At 37.6% G+C, this 18,962-nt stretch overlaps 1 protein-coding gene, 1 long non-coding RNA gene and 1 pseudogene across 2 annotated transcripts in view; all 3 read right to left on the reverse strand.

The window, feature by feature from the left end:
* The window catches only part of LOC109473111 (aspartyl/asparaginyl beta-hydroxylase-like), a 19,219-nt gene extending 3,553 nt beyond the window's left edge, over nucleotides 1-15,666 (reverse strand). The window contains exons 1-6 of the mRNA XM_019773019.1: nucleotides 15,647-15,666; nucleotides 2,624-2,742; nucleotides 1,893-2,051; nucleotides 1,632-1,710; nucleotides 1,084-1,220; nucleotides 465-656 (exon numbers count right to left, since the gene is read on the reverse strand). Coding sequence (XP_019628578.1) covers nucleotides 465-656; nucleotides 1,084-1,220; nucleotides 1,632-1,710; nucleotides 1,893-2,051; nucleotides 2,624-2,716 — 660 coding nt within the window. The 5' untranslated portion in view covers nucleotides 2,717-2,742; nucleotides 15,647-15,666. The remainder of the gene's footprint in view (nucleotides 1-464; nucleotides 657-1,083; nucleotides 1,221-1,631; nucleotides 1,711-1,892; nucleotides 2,052-2,623; nucleotides 2,743-15,646) is intronic.
* On the reverse strand, nucleotides 5,037-15,841 carry LOC109472929 (annotated as a pseudogene).
* An 891-nt stretch (nucleotides 15,842-16,732) lies between these two features.
* On the reverse strand, nucleotides 16,733-18,283 carry LOC109473133. Its single transcript, XR_002140404.1, has 3 exons — nucleotides 18,221-18,283; nucleotides 17,456-17,515; nucleotides 16,733-16,825 (listed from the first exon to the last, which is right to left on the reverse strand). It is a non-coding gene; the product is annotated as an uncharacterized LOC109473133 (long non-coding RNA).
* Between the last annotated feature and the right edge of the window lie 679 nt (nucleotides 18,284-18,962).

Below are 18,962 nucleotides of genomic sequence, written 5' to 3' on the forward strand. Positions count from 1 at the left end.
GTTACCAAACAAAGGATGACTTAAAAACCTTATTTCATAGCCAGGGCTAACACTATTCTCGGTTATCTAACTGTCACCACTATTCTAAAAAGACCACATGGCTCAGGCATTAAAACAGTGTGGTTAACCCGATTTGGTCATCACTAGGGCCAAAAACACCCAAACTATCTGTAGATAGTACCACAAAAAATCAGTCCTCTTCAAATCTCCTCTGGCTGGCCTGTCCTGTACAGATACAGAAGCTGGTGTGTTAAGTACGGCCCGGGCTTCCATGGCTTCCATAGAACGATTCGAACGCATTTTGCCCTAACTGCAAGCGCCACTTTTGAAAATTCAAATACAGAATCCGGACGTTGGAATAATGTTGTTACATTTTTTAGTTTAGGGACACCAAACTTGGGCTTATTTTGCATTGAAAGGCATGTTTTCTTGGGTGGGTATGACATAAATAAAATGATACAAACCTCCTCTGGCTGTCCTGTCCTGTACAGGGCGTCCCCGAGGTGGAAGAAGAACCTCCCATCGATGGTCCCCTCCTCCCCTGTCTGGATCCCCTCCCTCAGTAACGGTATCGCCTCGTCGTACCGAGTCTCTGACTTCAGGATGAAGCCCAGATGCACCTGGGCAAAACCGTCTTCTGGGCGAATCTGCATCACCTGCACAGAAGGAAAACAAGTGTGTAAACTAGAAAGGTAACATTTGCAAAGCAAAATTTATGCATAATATTTACCTTGCAAATTGTCTATTCCTTACTCAAACACAGTGAGTATTACTTTAATATGGTGACAGGAGTCTAAATCCCTCCTGCTATAAAATTGCAACTTGATGTTACCCAACACTAGTTACCATGGTGACAGACATTTGGTTCAGGTCATTGACCTCATTGGTTTGAAGAAAAAGAAGGAGGAGGAGGAAACATACATATGAACAGAGCAAAAGTAGAAAGCAAACATTTCCTTCCGTTCTGAAATCACTTCTCTCATAACAAGTGCTACATGTAGATTTTCCTGTACGTAAGTAAGCAAAGGAGTGAAAGAAGTTAGAGTAGGATGAATACCAGGCTAAAATTGCACGTGATCCTACCTCCCCGAACACCCTCTTGGCAGCGTTGTTGTTCCCCACCATGAGATATGACACTCCCAGTTGGTTGAGGATCTCCGGTTCTCCCGGGACAAGCTCGTTCAGACGGCCCATGGCTTTTACTGCCTGACGCAGCTTTCCTGCAAAACAACAGCAAATAGAAATGTATAATAAAACTTTAAATTATCACTTTCGTTCTTATTGTTTCTCACACAATAAAAAACACATTGGCAGAAAAGGCACAGAGGTGCTTCAGAAGTAGCTGGAAAGAGTAGCAACTGACCAAATTGACATAAAATTCTGGGGGAGTTGGTATGCTAAAGTAGGACAGTATTTAAGTTGCAACTCCCCTGGCATGTTTGTCTATTTGGCCATTTTCTACTAGTACTCTTTCCAGCCATTTCTGAAGCCCGGAAGAGGCTAGACTAACTCCCCTGGCATGTTAGGTGTATATGTCACTCTATTATATAGACTATTTGGCCGATTTCTACTCTTTCTAGCCACTTCTGATGCCTGGTAGAGGCTAACATGAAACCTCGTCAAGGCCTTACCGTAAAAGGAGAGGCGATTGGCCTGCCGCATTAGTGCCTGTTTCTTCAGCTCTTTGGGACAGTTCTTCTGTGATGGTACCTGAAAGGGAAGAGGAAATTAATTTCAAATAAAAGTTGATAAATTAGTTGTAAATGTAACGTTACATTATCTTTTTCATAAAGTCAACTTGACTGCATGTCTTGTGTTCACCATTTTGGTGATCTCTCAAACACACTGTGATTGTTTTTCAATGTGCTGGATATATCTAACCAGGCCTTTACCTTGCCGTAGGTGTCGATGCAAGTTTGCAGCCACTCGTTGCTCTTCCACTTCTCGGCCACCTTGTCCTCGGCCTGAGCTCGGCCGTACAGCGCTCGCGGGCTGTTGGGGAAAATGTCCAGCAGGGCGTCAAACTTCTTCAGGGCTGTGTCATAGTCACCCTGGAAGGGAAAGATATTCCGTGAATAGTTTCATCAGATTGGTAAGACACTGAGTAAAGAGACTCATTTTACACAACCAAGTTGGCCAGGCAGTATCCATTGGCCAAAGAGGGTCTTGGAGGGCATATAGACCCTCTCTGATACTGTCTTTATAGGATCTGCTTCGAGATTAGGTTCCTGCAAGCATTCGGAAAGTTGACCTGAAAGTTTACACAGCTTTCAGTTTACTCTGCTTTTGAGCAATATTCACATATATTAATTTGCTATATAGTGACTGCTAGGAAATATGGACAAAGGGTGAGGTTGTTCTGCATAGAGCAAGCCTGAGCTAGAACAGGGTTTGTATTCTTGTAGACTCTACCAGGCTTCAGAAGCAGCTTGTCTAAGAAAGAGTAGAAATTGGCCAACTAGTCAGATAACATGCCAGAGGAGTTAGTCTGCAAACAGAGTAGTTTGCTGCCCTTATGGTCCGACTCCCCCGGCATGTTATCTGTCTATTTGGGCAATTTCTACTCTTTCCAGCTGCCTATGATGCCTGCTCCAGGCCAGGATTCCTAGATTGAAATTCTTACATCATCCACAAGTTTGTCGGCTGCATCGAGCTCCTTCCGTATCTTCTTATCCTCAGCGCTGGTGATGGAGTCCTTCTTTTTTGACTTCGCCATGCTTTCCTTCACTTTCTTCACCTTCCCTGTTTGAGTAAGCATCAAACCATGCATTAGTAAGGTGTTTTAGACCTGTTGATGAAGGTTAGACATCCAGGTAATAAGATACACCAAAAAGCAGTTACTCAAGCAACTGGATATGATTTTGGAAACGGTCAGACGTTTCAGCTAGTATCCACTAGCTTTTGTTAGTGACTTTTTTTTACCTGCTTATCTGTGTACAAAGTGGCATGCAAAAACCATCTAACATGCAAGGTATTATTCAAGTCACTCATTCCCACATGAAACAAATTGTGTCACACATAAACATGTAACTGTTAAGTCTAATTTATATCCCTCCAACCACTGCAATAGTCTATTATGGATAAAAGTCTTATTTTCAAAAAAATTAAGTCAATGATGTCAGTATGACAGACAACACAGTTAGATGTATGTGTACATGTGAGGGTAAGAGAGAACAATAAGATGAGAAAAGAAGAAGACAGCAAAAGGCAGTTATGCAAATGATACAAAAATCAGTTCAGTTTTTTTTTTTTCAGTTCTCCATCAAAGACTAGAAGTCAGGCTACTGGTTGGTCGCAAGCCAAAATGCAAGCAGCATTCCTTGGTTAAGTGGTTAACAATCCAACTTTTGAATCCTAAGGTCATAGGCTTGAGTCTTGTCCTGGTGGTTAGTGTCCTGATTGGCTTGAAACTTGAGGCTGTTCTTTGTTTGAGATGCATGCATGTATATAACTGTTGTGGTACACCATTCGGTGGTGATTTTGTCCAAACACAAAAACATGCTTGACTTTGAAAAAACCCGCATGCAGTACTCCTGTTGGAGGAAAGATGGCACTTGCAAAATGTATTGTAAAAATCTTAGCTTGTCATACTGGATGGCAACAACAGATGGCGCTTTTGTGCCATCACCGTCCTGCAGTACCAGAAGTAGCACTAGGGGGAGCCGATTTGATTTATAATCTCTTAAATACATGTACAGTATATATGTTTAAAGATCTTTAAAGCGGTAGAAATGTGCATCTTATATTAGCTACCTGTCCGATTGGAATCTTAATATGTATACAGTGAACCATGCACTTACATAGACAAGTATTTGAGAGGCTACTACAATGTACATACATGTATAAGTGTTGAAGTTATGTCTACTTTCTTTTTGTTTGTTGTGTGTGCTTGATCTGGCCTGGAAAGTATGTTGAAATTCTACCAAATTATGAGCGAAAATAATTCAGACGGACAAGTTATCAAATGAATTATGGCACCAAGACTTTATTACTGAGAAGTTACAGAAAGAAACAAAACAGACACTTAAAATATTACAAATTCGATCAAATATAGTACCCCAAATTAATACAGACAAAATTTCAAAAGACCAGTAGAATATAGAAGAGTAAAATTACAAAAATGTATAAATCAGAGAATACAACTTCCAGACCAGACCAATCCACAAGTAAAAGAAACTATAAGCTACACAATAGTCTAATATTCTGTCATCAAATGTCACAAAATACTACTGACCAAAATTTAATGCACCCACTTCTTTGCTGCACCTTTCAATGCAGCATACCATTCTGTATTGAGTTCTTAAAGATTTCCTTGACTCAACACTTAAATTCAAGTAGCTACAACTAACAAATATGCCTGCTATCTATTACAATTATATATCTTCTATATCTCAACAAATTTTAGACCTAAAATATCAGTAATTTAATTTTTTTTTGGGGGGGGGGCGTGTATGTGTATCTCAATACAAAAGCCATGAAATGCCCTGCCCTCCCCCTTCTATTTCCTATCAATATCTACTGGAATTTGCCAATAAGTGCAAAGACACAACAGAAATATAACTATTGGGCATCTAATATGACTACATAGGAGTATAATAAACAAAAGGGCAATTTTTTTCTCAAATTTGTAGGGAAAAAAACAGTAAAAAAGCCTTTAAAAAATAGCTGCACTTCATTTTTTAATGCCCCTTTAATGTAGCATTGCTGACATCAAGTTGTTAAAACTTTTTTTTTTGATGACAGAATATGTACATCATTTTTTTTGCACTACAATGTATTAACGATTGTCAACTTTGATCATGCATGTTGCAATGAAAACATGCAAGAGAACTTTACCACACATCCAATGTAAGGAGTATAAAAACCTTTACTAAAACAAAATTATATGAGATAGGTATGAGTATGATATGTGGGTTATCAGACAATGATTATACAAAAGTTATAAAAGTGATACATTCAGTGGTAAACAATTAAGACTGTATAAAAAGTATGAAATATTCCAAACTAAAATCATATTCATAAATGGTATAATAACAAAATGTAAGATACAAAAGATGTTAGTTACAAACGATTGCTAGTCTATGTTGTTACACAACATATAAATGAAAAATATATGGCACATTAAATGTAGTAATACAGTGGTTATTGCATATTAGTGGTAAATACAAAATGTAGCAGCATGAGTATGATATTGTTAGTGTGCGTTTGCAGCATTATGGCATACTTGTGCGTAAACTACTCAACACTGCTGGTATTATTAGTAAAGAGAATAAAATGAAATACATTTGTGCGTTTAAAACTATGAGAAGTAACCACTACCTTTTCACAAGTTCTAAGATTTTATATAGCTTTGTTTCACTTTGAATATAATACCTAAAAGCTAAAAGGCATTCTAAGATTACAAAACCCATCTGAGCACAAATTTAATGAATTTAATGATAATTTCATTTCTTGAATATCCTTTAGCCTGCTTAGAAAATGACTCCAAAAGAGTGACTGTCACCTCCCAACTTGTAAAGGTGCAAAATTGCACAAGAAATTAAAAACCAGACAGAATTGCATTCACGATGTTCAAAATGTCTGCTCAGCAGAAACTTTTTCCTTACTTTTCACTGATTTTCCAAAGAATGTTTATCAAAGAATTCAAAACATCTAAGTTATTGCCTCACACTTTGCACCCCTCCATATGAAATGGAATGATCCATGTAGACCATTTTTTCCTGGATACTAGACTGTTCCATGTCAAACATAGGGGTGGCCTACGGGATGAAGCAATAAACTTGCTGCAGCAGCAATGGCATGAGAAGATACTACGAGGAAGGGTCTTGGTCTTCCTTACGTCTGAAACTTTCTTCAGGATCAATTTCTCCTTCTTCTTCATCTTCATCTTCATCTTCTGTAGTTTCTTCTTCATTTTCTTCTTCTTGAACATCATCTATGATAAAAAGATATCAAACAAGAGTTAACGAGGTGATAGCTCTTTGGTTCAGGTCATTGACCTTATTCATTTGAAATTGCAACATGATGTAACCCAACACCAGTTACCATGGTGACAGACATCTGGTTCAGGTCATTGACCTTATTGGTTTGGAGAAGAAGAGGAAACAGAGCAAAAACAATAGGTTTTCCTCTGGTAAACATAAATAACACATTTTCCCTCTGCGAAGGTTAACATAATAAGCTGACTTACTGTCATCATCTGCATCCTCCTCCTCCCCCTCATTTTCCTCCCCCTCATTTTCCTCCCCCTCATTTTCCTCCCCATCAGTTTTCTCCCCAGCTTCCTCTACAGCAGCTGGCTCTTCAGAGTCTGAACCACCTTTGGCAAGATGAACAGAAAAGTGTAAAATTAGTCAGAACATAATAACTCTTAGAACAGTGCTTTTTTTTACAAAAATTGATGGTTAGACCTTAGGTCTTCCTGTGCCTGTGATTAATATTGCAGTAGCCTATTAGTAGATAGTACATGTACTGGAATCATGCAGATTCATATGAAACTGTTTGATAATCAATTTCCTAGAAAAAAATGAGCAGTTATTTTAGTCACAGATGCAAATATAGGGTGTTAGACTGTCACTGTTACAGTAGTATTAAGGAGTGTATTCCTACCCAAAGTTAACTCAATTTTCTGGAAAGAAAAAAAAAATTCCCATACATAAGAAAAGTACCACTATTAAGTACTTGTATTTACAATGGAATGGAGTAGTGGTTAGTAGAGTTGCTATCCATAAATCTCATTAAAAATGTTTCTTTAGTGCAGGCACAGTTATGTCCATGCATCAGGAAGCCCTTATCCTCATCTGAAATACATGCATGATTGACAAGTGCTCTGTACCCTCTTCCTCCTGCAGATTATCATCCGATTCTTCTCCCACCTCTACAGATGGAGCTTCTTCTGTTGGAGCATCATCTTCCTCTGTTTTAGATAATTAAACGTTCGTTAGTTAATTATCCGTTAATAACATTCCACTGCAAAAAAATAATAGACATTATAACAAAAGAAAAGTTGAGAAATTGCAGTCACTGTGTTAAACTAGAAGAAAGTATGCTGACCAATGGCATTCTCATTATCTTCACCATCTTCAGTCTCAGCTTCTGGCTGTGTTTCTTGCTCTTCTGGGGAAAAAATTATAATACAAAACCATTTTTATTTTGAGATTGAATTACATTGATATGGATGTTAAAGGATGCAGATTGTTCACAAAACAGTTGAGTAAAATGTGTGGAATATCATAATCCTGTGACAGATAAACAATGCTTTATTTAAAATTTGGAATATGGTGTCTGTAGTGTTGTGAAACGATGTTGGTGTAGGAATCCTTACTTTCTTCTCCCTCCTTCTGTTCTTCTTGATTTTCCTCTTCCTCAGCTTGTGGCTCTTCATTTTGGATTTCCCCTAATCAAGATTCAATGACATCATCAGTTTTTGAGCATTCTTAGACCACTTAGATGTGATGTTGTTGCTGACATCATGATGATGCGTGTAGTATTCTACATATATGTACATGCTGATGTAAGGTACATTTTGGCCTCCTTAAAAAAAGTGAAGTAAATTCATTTGTGAAGTATATGGCTTTCATTAAGTGTAGAAGAGATATTAAAAGTTCCCTGAAAAGATACCTATCCACACACTCATTTAACACTCAGACAACCATCCCTAAACAGTCAAAACATATGAATCACTGTAAGTCAGAAAAATGACTGTCATTTTTTATTGAAAAAAATTCTAATTCATTAGTTTTATCACTTGGATGAGAGTCATGCAGGCTTGCAATATGCATGTAGAAAGGGGTTTGATGATAACTGAAAAGAAATCTTACTATCTCGGTCTTCATAATCATCATCATCATCTCTTCCGCCAATGAAGCTGTCTAGAACTAGAAATAAAACAGGAGAGATGAAAAAAGCGTAAGAGGCAAAAAGATTCAAGATTGTTGTACATGCAGTTTTGTTGTCCTTCTAGCTTTTTACCATGTAAGAGAAACTGGCTATGGGAGAGACTCAATATACATGTACATGCACAATTATGCATGCAAAATCTTATTCATCTGCAATGACTAAATAAAGGCTTGAACTCATGCAAATGAAATTTTAACAATTATCACACTTTCAGTATGGTTGTCATCAGGTGCTCTGAAATGATAAACAGCAAATAAAAAAGATGCTGTTTTTAAGAAAAGATGCTGAGAGTCATCTTACTATCTTCATCATCATCGTCATCATCATCATCTGTAGATTCAGGAGGAGGGGGCCTTTCTGGGGCGTCCGCTGCATCCTCTGGTAGTGCCTGTTCCTCACCTATTCATAACCAGGAAATTTGAATACAAAAGAAGTTAGAGATTTCAGATTTCTGGGAAGTTTTTGCGATTTTTCTGTGACTGCTCTGTTTATTTCTACTCAAACACAATCTCATGTATGATGAGCACCCCCTTTTAACTCTGTCCTGCTACAAAATGTAACCCAACACTGCTACAGTACAGTACTTGTTACCAAGGTGACAGACATCTGGTCCAGGTCATTGACTTTAGTTGTTAGAATAGAAGAAGAAGAAACTGAGCAAAAACAATACGTTTTTCCTGTGCGAAGGTAAACATAATAATGTTCATTATTACCACTAATATATATATAATTAGATATAATACAACAATGAGATGGTAACATGTACATGTAGAAATCTGAATGAAGTGATGGGGGCCGACATCGTCTACCAGATACCTCTGACCCAGTCTTGATGTCACACTTCAAAGAAGCCACGTGACAAGCCTCACTGAGTCAGTCTACTGAGGAAGACCAGAGTGACTGGTCGAAAACTCTAGGTGAGAGAACTTTATTGTGTTGGACCAAAAGTTTTAACTTTAAACTATACTAAAACAGATGAACTTTCATGATAGAATGAAGTGATGTGTTACCATTTTCCCCTGCAGCCTGCTGTTCCTTTGCGATGGCATTTTCATCTGGCAGGTCTACTTCCTCCCCTGACTCAGCCTCATCTTCTGTAGCATTGTCATGGAAACGGTGGATGATCAAAATGCAACAAACATGTAGCAAAAACACATGGTCCCATAGAAATACTGTTGGTTGTGGATTCACTGTTGCACAGATGGTGTTGGGGTTATACTTGGTGGGAAATGGGGAATGGGGACAATGGGAAAATCATAAACGAACTACCGCCAAAAAGCAGTTACCCAAGCAACTGGATATGATTTTGGAAATGGTCAGACGTTTCAGCTAGTATCCACTAGCTTTTGTCAGTGACTGAGGGACCAGTGGAGAAATGCAGGTTTATAAGCACAAACTATTGATTGATATGCAAATAAAGTGAAGACAAATTTTGGCAGTCCATAAATGAACTACTGTAAGTATGTATAACTTATAGATTTCAAAGCCAATTTAGTTGGTTGCCTGAACTACTCTTCAAAGTAAGGAAAAGGTGTGCTCTCTTTATTATATTACCTCTTTTGGGGTGCATTTTATCTGTTTAAGCTTACTTATGTTCTTGTGCATTTCTGATATCAAAGGGGATCTGTAGTGTTGCCTTTTAACCTTTGTAAATACATTAAATATATGAAGAGTGGTTTGCATATTGACATACAATCATGTAAGTGTGTAGCCCAATTATCTGGTTAGTCAATGATCTTTAACATCTCCCAATGATGTAAACCAGTGTTAATTGGTGAGCTGGTTATTTTACATTGGCATGCTTGCATTCATTTCTATTGTAAAGATTGCACATTGCTTTTAAGAATTTCTTTGAACAGATTATTGTAGGATTATTTAGCAGGAGGACATCAAGATCGGTTACTGTACCAGGAGCCTCGTCAGCCTGGGCTGGTTCTGGATCCTCAATTGTGTCATCTTCATCCTCACTAGCCTCTGGCTCCGTAGCATCCTCACTGGCTGGTTCCTCTGGTTCTTGCTCCTCCTCTGTTTCTTGCGATGCCTCCTCTTGAGCTTCCTCAGGCTCCTCTACAGTGTCATCATCTTCTTCTTCATCTTCATCAGCTTGAGGTTCAGCAGCATCCTCAGTTTCTGGTTCTTCCTCCTCTTCCTTCTCTGGTTCTTGCTCATCCTGTGTTCCTTCAGGTTCCTGGACCACCTCTTCTTCATCTGCAACCTCTTGTTGCTCATCTTCAGATGCTTCTTCAGGTTCTTCACTGGCAGGTTCCTCGACTTCTTGCTCCTCTTTTGTTTCTTCTGATGGTTCTTTCTCATTGGCTACCTCGGGTGCTTGATCTTCTTCCTCAACGACTGCTGGTTCTTCAGATGGCTCCTCTGCAATCTCTGGTTCCTCCTCAGATGGTTCTGATGCTGCAATGTCAGCCTCCTCTACTTCAGGCACATCCACCTTTTCTTCAACCACTTCAAACTCAGGTTGTTGTTCCTCTTGCTCCTTGGTATCTTCCTCTACAACTTCGGGAACTTCAGGAGCAGTTTCTGGCTCTGTATCAACTGGTGCATCTGCTTGAGGGACTTCAGGCTCTTTCTCCTCCTCAACAGGAACCTCTGGTTCTTCAACAGCTTCTTCCACATTTTCAGGAGCTTCTTGTTGTTCTTCTGCGGCATCCTCTGGTTCCTCAGGAGTGTCTTCAACCACTTCAGGTGATTCGACAGGTAATTCCTCGGTAGGTTCCTCTTCAACTTCTTGTGCAACTTCTGGTTCTTCTGCAGCTTGCTCTGGTTCTTCAACAACTTCCTGAGCAGTTTCTACTGGAGCTTCTTGCTCTTCTACTACTTCTTGTGAAGCCTCTGGCTCTTCTACAACTTCTTGGGCAATTTCTGGTTCTTCTTCAGTTTCTTGAGCAGGTTCTTCTGCAACCTCTGGCACAGGTTCCTCTTCAACTTCTTGAGCAATCTCTGGTTCCTCTACAACTTCTTGTGGTTCTTCCTCAACTTCTTGAGCAACCTCTGGTTCTTCTACAACTTCTTGTGCAGGTTCTTCTACAACTTCTTGTTCTTCTGCAGCTACTTCTGGCTCTTCAACAGTTTCTTCAGGCTCTTCAGCCACTGCCTGCTCTTCTGCTGGAGCATCTGCCTCTGTATCTTCTTCTTGAGGGACCTCAGGGACGACTGCCACTTCTTCAGCTGCCACAGGTTCTTCCACTTCTTGTGTTTCCTCAGGAGCTTCTGAAGCTGCTTCCACTGGTTCTGGTTCAGGTTCTGTCTCCTCTTCTGCTATTGCTGGCTCTGCTTTGGAATAGAAGTCATCACAGATCTTATTATAAACACTTAAAACTCATAACCGTATACAAGGATAAATAGCTTGCTTAAATAAAAGCTTTCATCCTTCTCAAGTTGAAATAACCCGAAGCCTAAGTCACGTGGAAGTACATTGTATGGCACAAGCAATGGGTCCAATAGTGACAATGGCCAGGATTTTATCCCTTAACTTCACAACATATCACATATTGCACAAGATTACGACTGTGGTACTCAAAGATATCAAGTGAACAAGCTACCAGCTACTCCAACTCTTGCAATTGGAGGTGACTGTCACTTGACACACATGTATTGCACATATTTCCCTGTGCTAATATCCTTACTTATTACCTCTGGAAATTCATTATACATACATCTGATGCTATAGGCATTCTTTCCAAACTGATTTGGGTATATAAATGCAATGTTTTCAAATGGAAGTGAACTTAGCAATAACTATCCATAATTCAGCACCAAGGAGAGGTCTAACATGCTGTAACTTCCCATTCATTAAATGCATTGATAGAAAAGTTTCTTTACTAAGAAACATGTTGAAATCTACTACTAAATAAGAAGGCAAAATTGCCAAGTATGAGAAATTTACCAGGATCAGCTTCAGGTTCTTCGATTTCTTGTTCTGCTGTTTCTTCTACTAATTATATAAAAGGGTCGGGAGAAAATACAACTCGTCTTAAAGTCTTGATACTTGCTACCATCATTGACAGTAAATTCATCAAGAGGAAAAATGAAATTGGTAGAAGGACTCAAGGTGTTGGTAGTACAGTGAGGTGTATATAATTTACATGTATGCAAGTTGGGCAGTCACTTAACATCTAGTACCTACAAGTACATAATTACCTCTAATGCTTTTCTTAATATATACATGTCAAGTATAATACATGTAGATATGCATAGCAAAGCATTATTTCTCAAAGGCTTGATGCAAAAGATTGTACAATGCAGAACATCATCATCATTGGTCCAGTACAGAATAGTGCTTTATCATTACCCGAGTGTATACAATTGACGATTTAGTAAAAGATATATAGCAACAAGTTACCTTGACTTTTGAGTGGACAGAAATAGAGAGAGGATTTTTCAGTGTTAGTAGACCATGGGTACTGGTGCCAGAGGTGTCTGTGTGTACATTCTTGGTGCAGAAAGAGAAGTCTCTTGTCTCACGTTGTGAAAAAAGTCTGGGACAGGAAGGTTTAAGGTAGGTATGGGCAGGGTTCAATGATAATGACATTGTTTTTATTCCTCTGTAGCAAACTGATTATGTTCATGTAGTATTCATCAAATATGTTGAAGCTGCTTATTTGTGTTATTAAAGTGTTAAGTAATATAGAGGTTTAAAAGAAAAATATGTTCACTACCTGTATGTCTTATATAGAAGTTAGTATGCACACACATACCATTTATTGAGTATTGGAATAATCAACGTATAGTATTGTAGAACTGCCATTGTTCAGGTAGTCTAAAAAATACCAGACAAATGAAACAAAATCATTGACGTTGTTACAAGGCTTTCTTCTTCATCTTTATTTGCAATGAAAATCCACCTTTTAGATCAGACAGATGCAATTAAAAATCCTTTTGTATTTGTATTTATCTCAGCTACAACAAAAAAGGACAGGGATACATTGTAAAGTCTTTGGTTGGTTGTCCTGTGCTTCCAATGCAACACAACAGGCTGACTGTGCCTGTAGAGGGTTGCAGATGGTAAGCATGATAAAAATCCAGCTTGAAACAGCCTTGGTGTATACTATATTACTAATTACTATGTACAGTTGTACACATACCTAATGAGTGTTGCTAATTGAGTCCTTACAAAGACATGTGGTAGCACCATTTTGTAGAATAATTACTAAAACTTTTATGCCCAGTTTTGTTTCTGAATCAGTAAAAAAAGGCTAGAAACACATGATGTACATGAATGTACTATTAATTATAATGACAAATTGTATTCCCAACAAAATGAAACATATCATGAATGTAGGAAAACAGTTAACAGCTATGAGAGACTTTCTTAATCTTCTTGGCTGTCTTTTCTTCTCTTACAATACCTTCACAATATTTCTCAACTTTTCCTATTTTTTTCTTGCTATTAGTTCTTGTGATGAGACACCAGAGGTCTGTTTCTTATTCCTTTCTTCATTTTTACATTTTCTTTCTTTCCATCTACCCCTATGCCACTCATCCATTGTAGTTTCAAAGATTCTCCAGAAGTATAATACCTTTCCCACTATCCCTCCTTTCTGAACTATTTACAAGATCTATACTCTAAAATGTATCAACCTACCCAGCCCAAACTTCTACTTGTTTTACCACAGTTTCAAATTAACAGCCAATAGCCTATAAACACAAGAGATGTGAACTGCTGTGTGTTTCTGAAATTAAGGATGAGACAGACAATCTTAATTCTTAATTTGAAGTTTTAGATCGTTTAATCTTAAAACTACAAATGGATTGATGTATTTGAGCTCCTCTAACAAGCTAGTTTCACACTTGAATGTACATACAAAATTTACTGATTTTAGTCTCTGAGTCTGAATTTTGTTGTATTTTCTATATTGTCAAAAACATAAATATATTTCTAGTCTAGGTATTTTACATGATTTGTCTTTTTACTTACATTTTGTTCTTGCTGCTTTCAGTCCAATAGCTGCCTACTAGTGTTATATATTTACAATGTTGAGAAAAACTGATAAACCATACAATTACATTACATATTTTTGTACCTTCTGTTTGTTTTAAATGAGATTGACTGATTGTTTGAGATCAGGTAAGCTACCAGATTCAACACTATGAACTTCAAGACAATAAAAAAACAGATATGTAGACTGGAGACAATATACATGTACCTTTGTAGGGGCAATGCCCATGCTATTGGAAGCAGGATATAAACAAAGTCGCTGTAACTGTTCCTAGGTCATACCAAGGTCAAGGGACCAAGGTCAAGGGTTAAAGGTCAAGGATCAAAGGACCAAGGTCAAGGTCGTGTCAAACCAGATGCATTTAACCATCCTGACGTCAAGCGTCCTTTCACAGGAGCCACCCTTGGAGTGTCCTCTGGTATCAGTCAAGGGTTGGTGAAGGTCAGGGTCAGAGGTCGTCTCAAGGGTTGGAGGTCAGGGTTCACAGGTTGCCTCGAGGTTTGGAGGTCAGGGGTCAGAGGTTGCCTCATGCTCCTGTTGGTTGAAAAAGGATCTTGGCACAGCAGCTCCGGAGAAATGCGGATTCCATAGAAATAGTTGAGTTCCCAAAATGCAGCACTCCAAATCTCACTGCATGCAGCTTGTACATGCTTGGTCCATGCAGCGGCAATGTCAAAACTGCACAGGTTTTGCTTTTGCAAACCCATAGCATTGCCACTCAAATTTCAGGTACCGCAAAAAAGCAATGTTTTATTCAAAGTATGGAGTTGTCTACGAACTCTCCAAAATTCCACATACAAAAATCACACCACATTCACTCTGGAGTTACTGGATGTATAATTGTTTGCAGATGTGCAAGACTCCATTAAAAGAGGAAAGGTAAGCAATCAAGTTAGACCAATGCAAGACTCAGTCCCTTTGAATTTAACTACAATAACAATAAATTGATCATTGAGAAACTATGTTGTATTGGGAAGTTTTACTTGCAAGCAGCAATGAAAATTTTAAAAGGATGCAATAAAAGTGCAGCATCATATGCACAATATGTAGCTTGTCAATTCAGTTTATTCTATACACATAGAACAAATAGTAAAAGCTATAGTTCACCACAAAAACTCTGTCTTGTTGTTAATATTGAAAACTGGTTCTAGACTATTATTTATCATGCCTTACTTTGTCTCTTTCTGTCTTTCTTTTTTGTTGTTGTCTCTGTTTTCAGAACACACAAACAAATTATATGATGATGTTAAATATACATTCTGCAAACACAAGTTAATGGTTAAAAATCTGTTTAATTATACCTTACGTTATATTATTATACCTTATTAAATGTATGTACAGTTTAGTTGACTGAATAATCATGTAGGTGAGACCTTAATTTTCAAATCTGTAGTTCGGTATCCTAATATGTAACATTCACTTTTTAAAGATTCTCTCACACTTGTTTTGAACTAAATATAACAGAAAATATAAAAATATAAAATCCTCTTGAAAGTTCAAAGCATTTTACTAAGACGAGTCTGCCTTCTAAATCTGTTCTTTAGAAGGACTGATCTATATTGTAGACTTTAAAATTATCAGGTTCCTTTTTGAACAATGAATGTAGACAAGGAAAAACATGTAACATGAGGAATTGAGGAATGAAGGAATGAAAGAATGGCTGAGAGACAGCATGAGAGGGACAGTCTTGAGTCAGGAAGTTGGTATAAATGACTTGTATGTACATGTAGTACAGTTCTGGTTAGTTTGTAGGGTTTTTTTTCTTGAAAATTACAAATGTTGACGGCACTTACCTTTCTCTTCTGCTGGCGGTGCTGCTGAAAAGAACAGAAAAAAAGTGTTAATACTTAGTAACTATGATGATAATATATCTCAAAAGTTAATGAAATATATACTATAATTATAATATGAAGAAATCTTGTGAATAACTTTTATCAAGCCATGTATAGATTGTCTTCTGTATCTATACCTCTGGTGTGGACATACATGTACTAGTGACACTCACCAGTTTTGTAATTACATCATAATCTAACAAAGATTAAGGTTTGAACTGTAAATATTTGGCAAATGTGGCACTATATATCAAACTTTTTTTCATACACTGTGCCTATGCTACACAGTTGATTCACAAAGTTTCCCTACAGTACAGATCTATTATACATAAACAGAACTGTACATACAGTTATATGATTATTTGAACGAGTATGTATACTGCTACTACGTATCAATGTCCAGAAACCAACATGTTAAACATTTAGTAAAAAAAATGGCACATACACTGTTAATCATCATCACATTTTTAACTACAATCATGTACTTTTTGAGTGCATTATTGCTAACGTTACCAGTAGTAGATATCAAGCAAACTCAACACCACAATGACAAAACAACACTTTGTAGTGCCAGTGTACAATTTACAAAAATGTATGTTTGTGACCCACTAGGACTACAGTATGACTATGAGAATACAATGCCATATACGTAACTCCAGACCAAACAACAAGAAGCATGTTTGGTGATCAAAGCCCGTAAAAAGTTAAACTCCTGTACATGTGTGGTACACTGTCCATAACTAAAAGCCACCATGGTACCAGTAGTCAAAACTAGAATCTTTCAATCAAATGCCTAGAAACGTGCATGACTACAATGGAGAACAACATCTACAGACTAACCAAGACAGTGTAAATGAGGATGATGAACCCCCTATTGAGAATGATAATTGATATAACCCCTATTGAGTATACCAACTTGAAAACACTCGGACATTAACACATTATGGCATGAACAACAATTTCACCCTACAGATACTACACATGGACAGCTGAACTAGGGACAACACAGATGACACCGAAGTTGCTCATGCAGCCTGCAAGTCTTACTTTTCTGGACTGACAGTTCATCCTGCAACAGGGAGACATTCAGAGGAAGTACTACACCCTGGGCTTCAGGAGGGACGGCAGTCTTGTCTAGTGCTAACCAGGCAAAGGGAAAGTAGCTATTACAATACATTGTGCTGTCTATGTCAGTCATATAATTGATCAATGTCTAAAGATGATGGAAGATAAAGACAGGCACTGAGCTAGCTAGTATGCAGTAAAGACTGAACTACAATGTACAGCCATTATAATTCAATTAAAGCACTACCAAAAATAAAAGCACATGAATTAATGTAGAACTCACTAGAAGTACATATCCGTACATGATTATCAACAGACAAAATGACAAACAAATGCATCTTGGCTTCATAAGTAACCTTGAATGATTAATCTAAGCACCCTAAAATATGAGCAGAGGTTATATGAATAATATCACTGATCAGTGGCCATTCCTATACCTAGGACATTGTATTTGATTTATTACGGCAGCTACATGTACATGAAAAGACATTGTTAAGACTCCTCATTAAGTCCAAACCTAAGACAGAACAGAAATAGATAGAACAACCACTGCTACTGTGTGTGAGTGCAAAGCTTGTGTGCTATGGGGAAGGGTGGTGCACATTCTACTAACTTTTAGTGGGGTTGGCTAGACAGATACAGACCAACATGTATAGGGCAGGTACATACAAACTGTATATACATATAGTGTCTTTCCCAACTTACAGTTCTTGACAACTGGCTGTAGGTGGATGTTAATAGGGATGGTGACGTGAAAGAGAGAGGCTGTGGGTGCATGTAAGAAGGTGTCATGTACAAGTACAAAAATATTACTGTGCATAGAGGTGCATGTAAGAAGGTGTCATGTACAATGTTCAATCAAATCTTCATTTCTGAATCAGATATCTTGACAATGTTTTGTTATGATAAATGATAGAGATGATGCATGCTGTAAAGACTATGTTATCTTAAAAGTTCATGTGTTGGTAGAAGTCATTATGAACAAGATTGAACTGTGATTGCCAACACAACAAAATTGACCTCACCCAAATTTTCGACTGTACTCATTCCTTGACAAAGACTGGAGTTATATATACAGTCAAAAATTTGGGTGAGTCCAATTTTGTTATGTTGGCAATTACAGTTCAATCTTGTTCATAGTAAATGACTATGATTTGTATCCGTAAAAAAAAATTTTTCTAAATGATCCAACATTATACAAATCATGCTGAGAAGTAGCATTAATTCCCTTCCATCTACGTTTGATATTAACTTATGTACAATGTATCATGAACAATTAGACACCAAAAACCTAAACGCCTGGCCATACAACTACATACTACCAGTACTAGTACTGGAAAGCACTATGGTGGCAGCTCCTGTTACAAGCAGCTTTTAAAGCTTAGGGTGATAAATAATGATTTGCTAATGCTAAAATGCATGACTAGAACTACAGGACTACATAATGGCAAGAGAGTTCAGAAGTCTTACATTCCTGCTCTACATTTTCCTTCCCTGAATCTTGACTTTTGACCTCCGAGGTTGAAGGCACTGTATGTTGTACTTTTGACGTATCTAGAGCTTATCCATTGGAAAAGGAAAGAGGCAAGAATCCCATCTAATTACTAAGAGTAAGACAAGCAAACAAATATTGGTCCATGTGAACTGAACTATATACAGTAGTCAGTATTTCTGATTTTTGTCAATGAAAAAATTATCTATAAGTATAAAGGGGGCACTAAAAAGTACTAACATTGGCAAGTGCTCATTACATGTATGTTACAGTAACACACACTTGATATTTTGAAAACTAGCACAACTATATATAATAATACTTTGAGGCAAAAGTTAACAAGAATGAACATGCATCCAACCCAAACAAAACTTTTGCAAACATATCAGCTTTGAGGCTATAATTCAAAATGAAAAGCACAATAAAAATGCACTTCCATCCTACATGCATGATTAATAATATATATTATAATCAAAGCCAGATCCAAAAAGCACAAAAATGCTCTAGTGTGAACTCAAATCAGTGTACACTAGCTATTGTTCTTTACAGGCACTACAATATTCATCTTTCTTGACTAGCAGCATAACTACATGTAGGCACTACAGTGTAGCAGCATCTACAATATTGTACACCATGCTTGAATGTACATGTACGTGCAGTGACCATACCATGTTTCGTGCTGTTAGTAACACAGCACACAAAACCACAGCTTGACACACT

The sequence above is a fragment of the Branchiostoma belcheri genome, unplaced genomic scaffold, assembly GCF_001625305.1.
Source record: "Branchiostoma belcheri isolate BF01 breed outbred unplaced genomic scaffold, Haploidv18h27 scaffold29, whole genome shotgun sequence".
Taxonomy (NCBI): domain Eukaryota; kingdom Metazoa; phylum Chordata; class Leptocardii; order Amphioxiformes; family Branchiostomatidae; genus Branchiostoma; species Branchiostoma belcheri.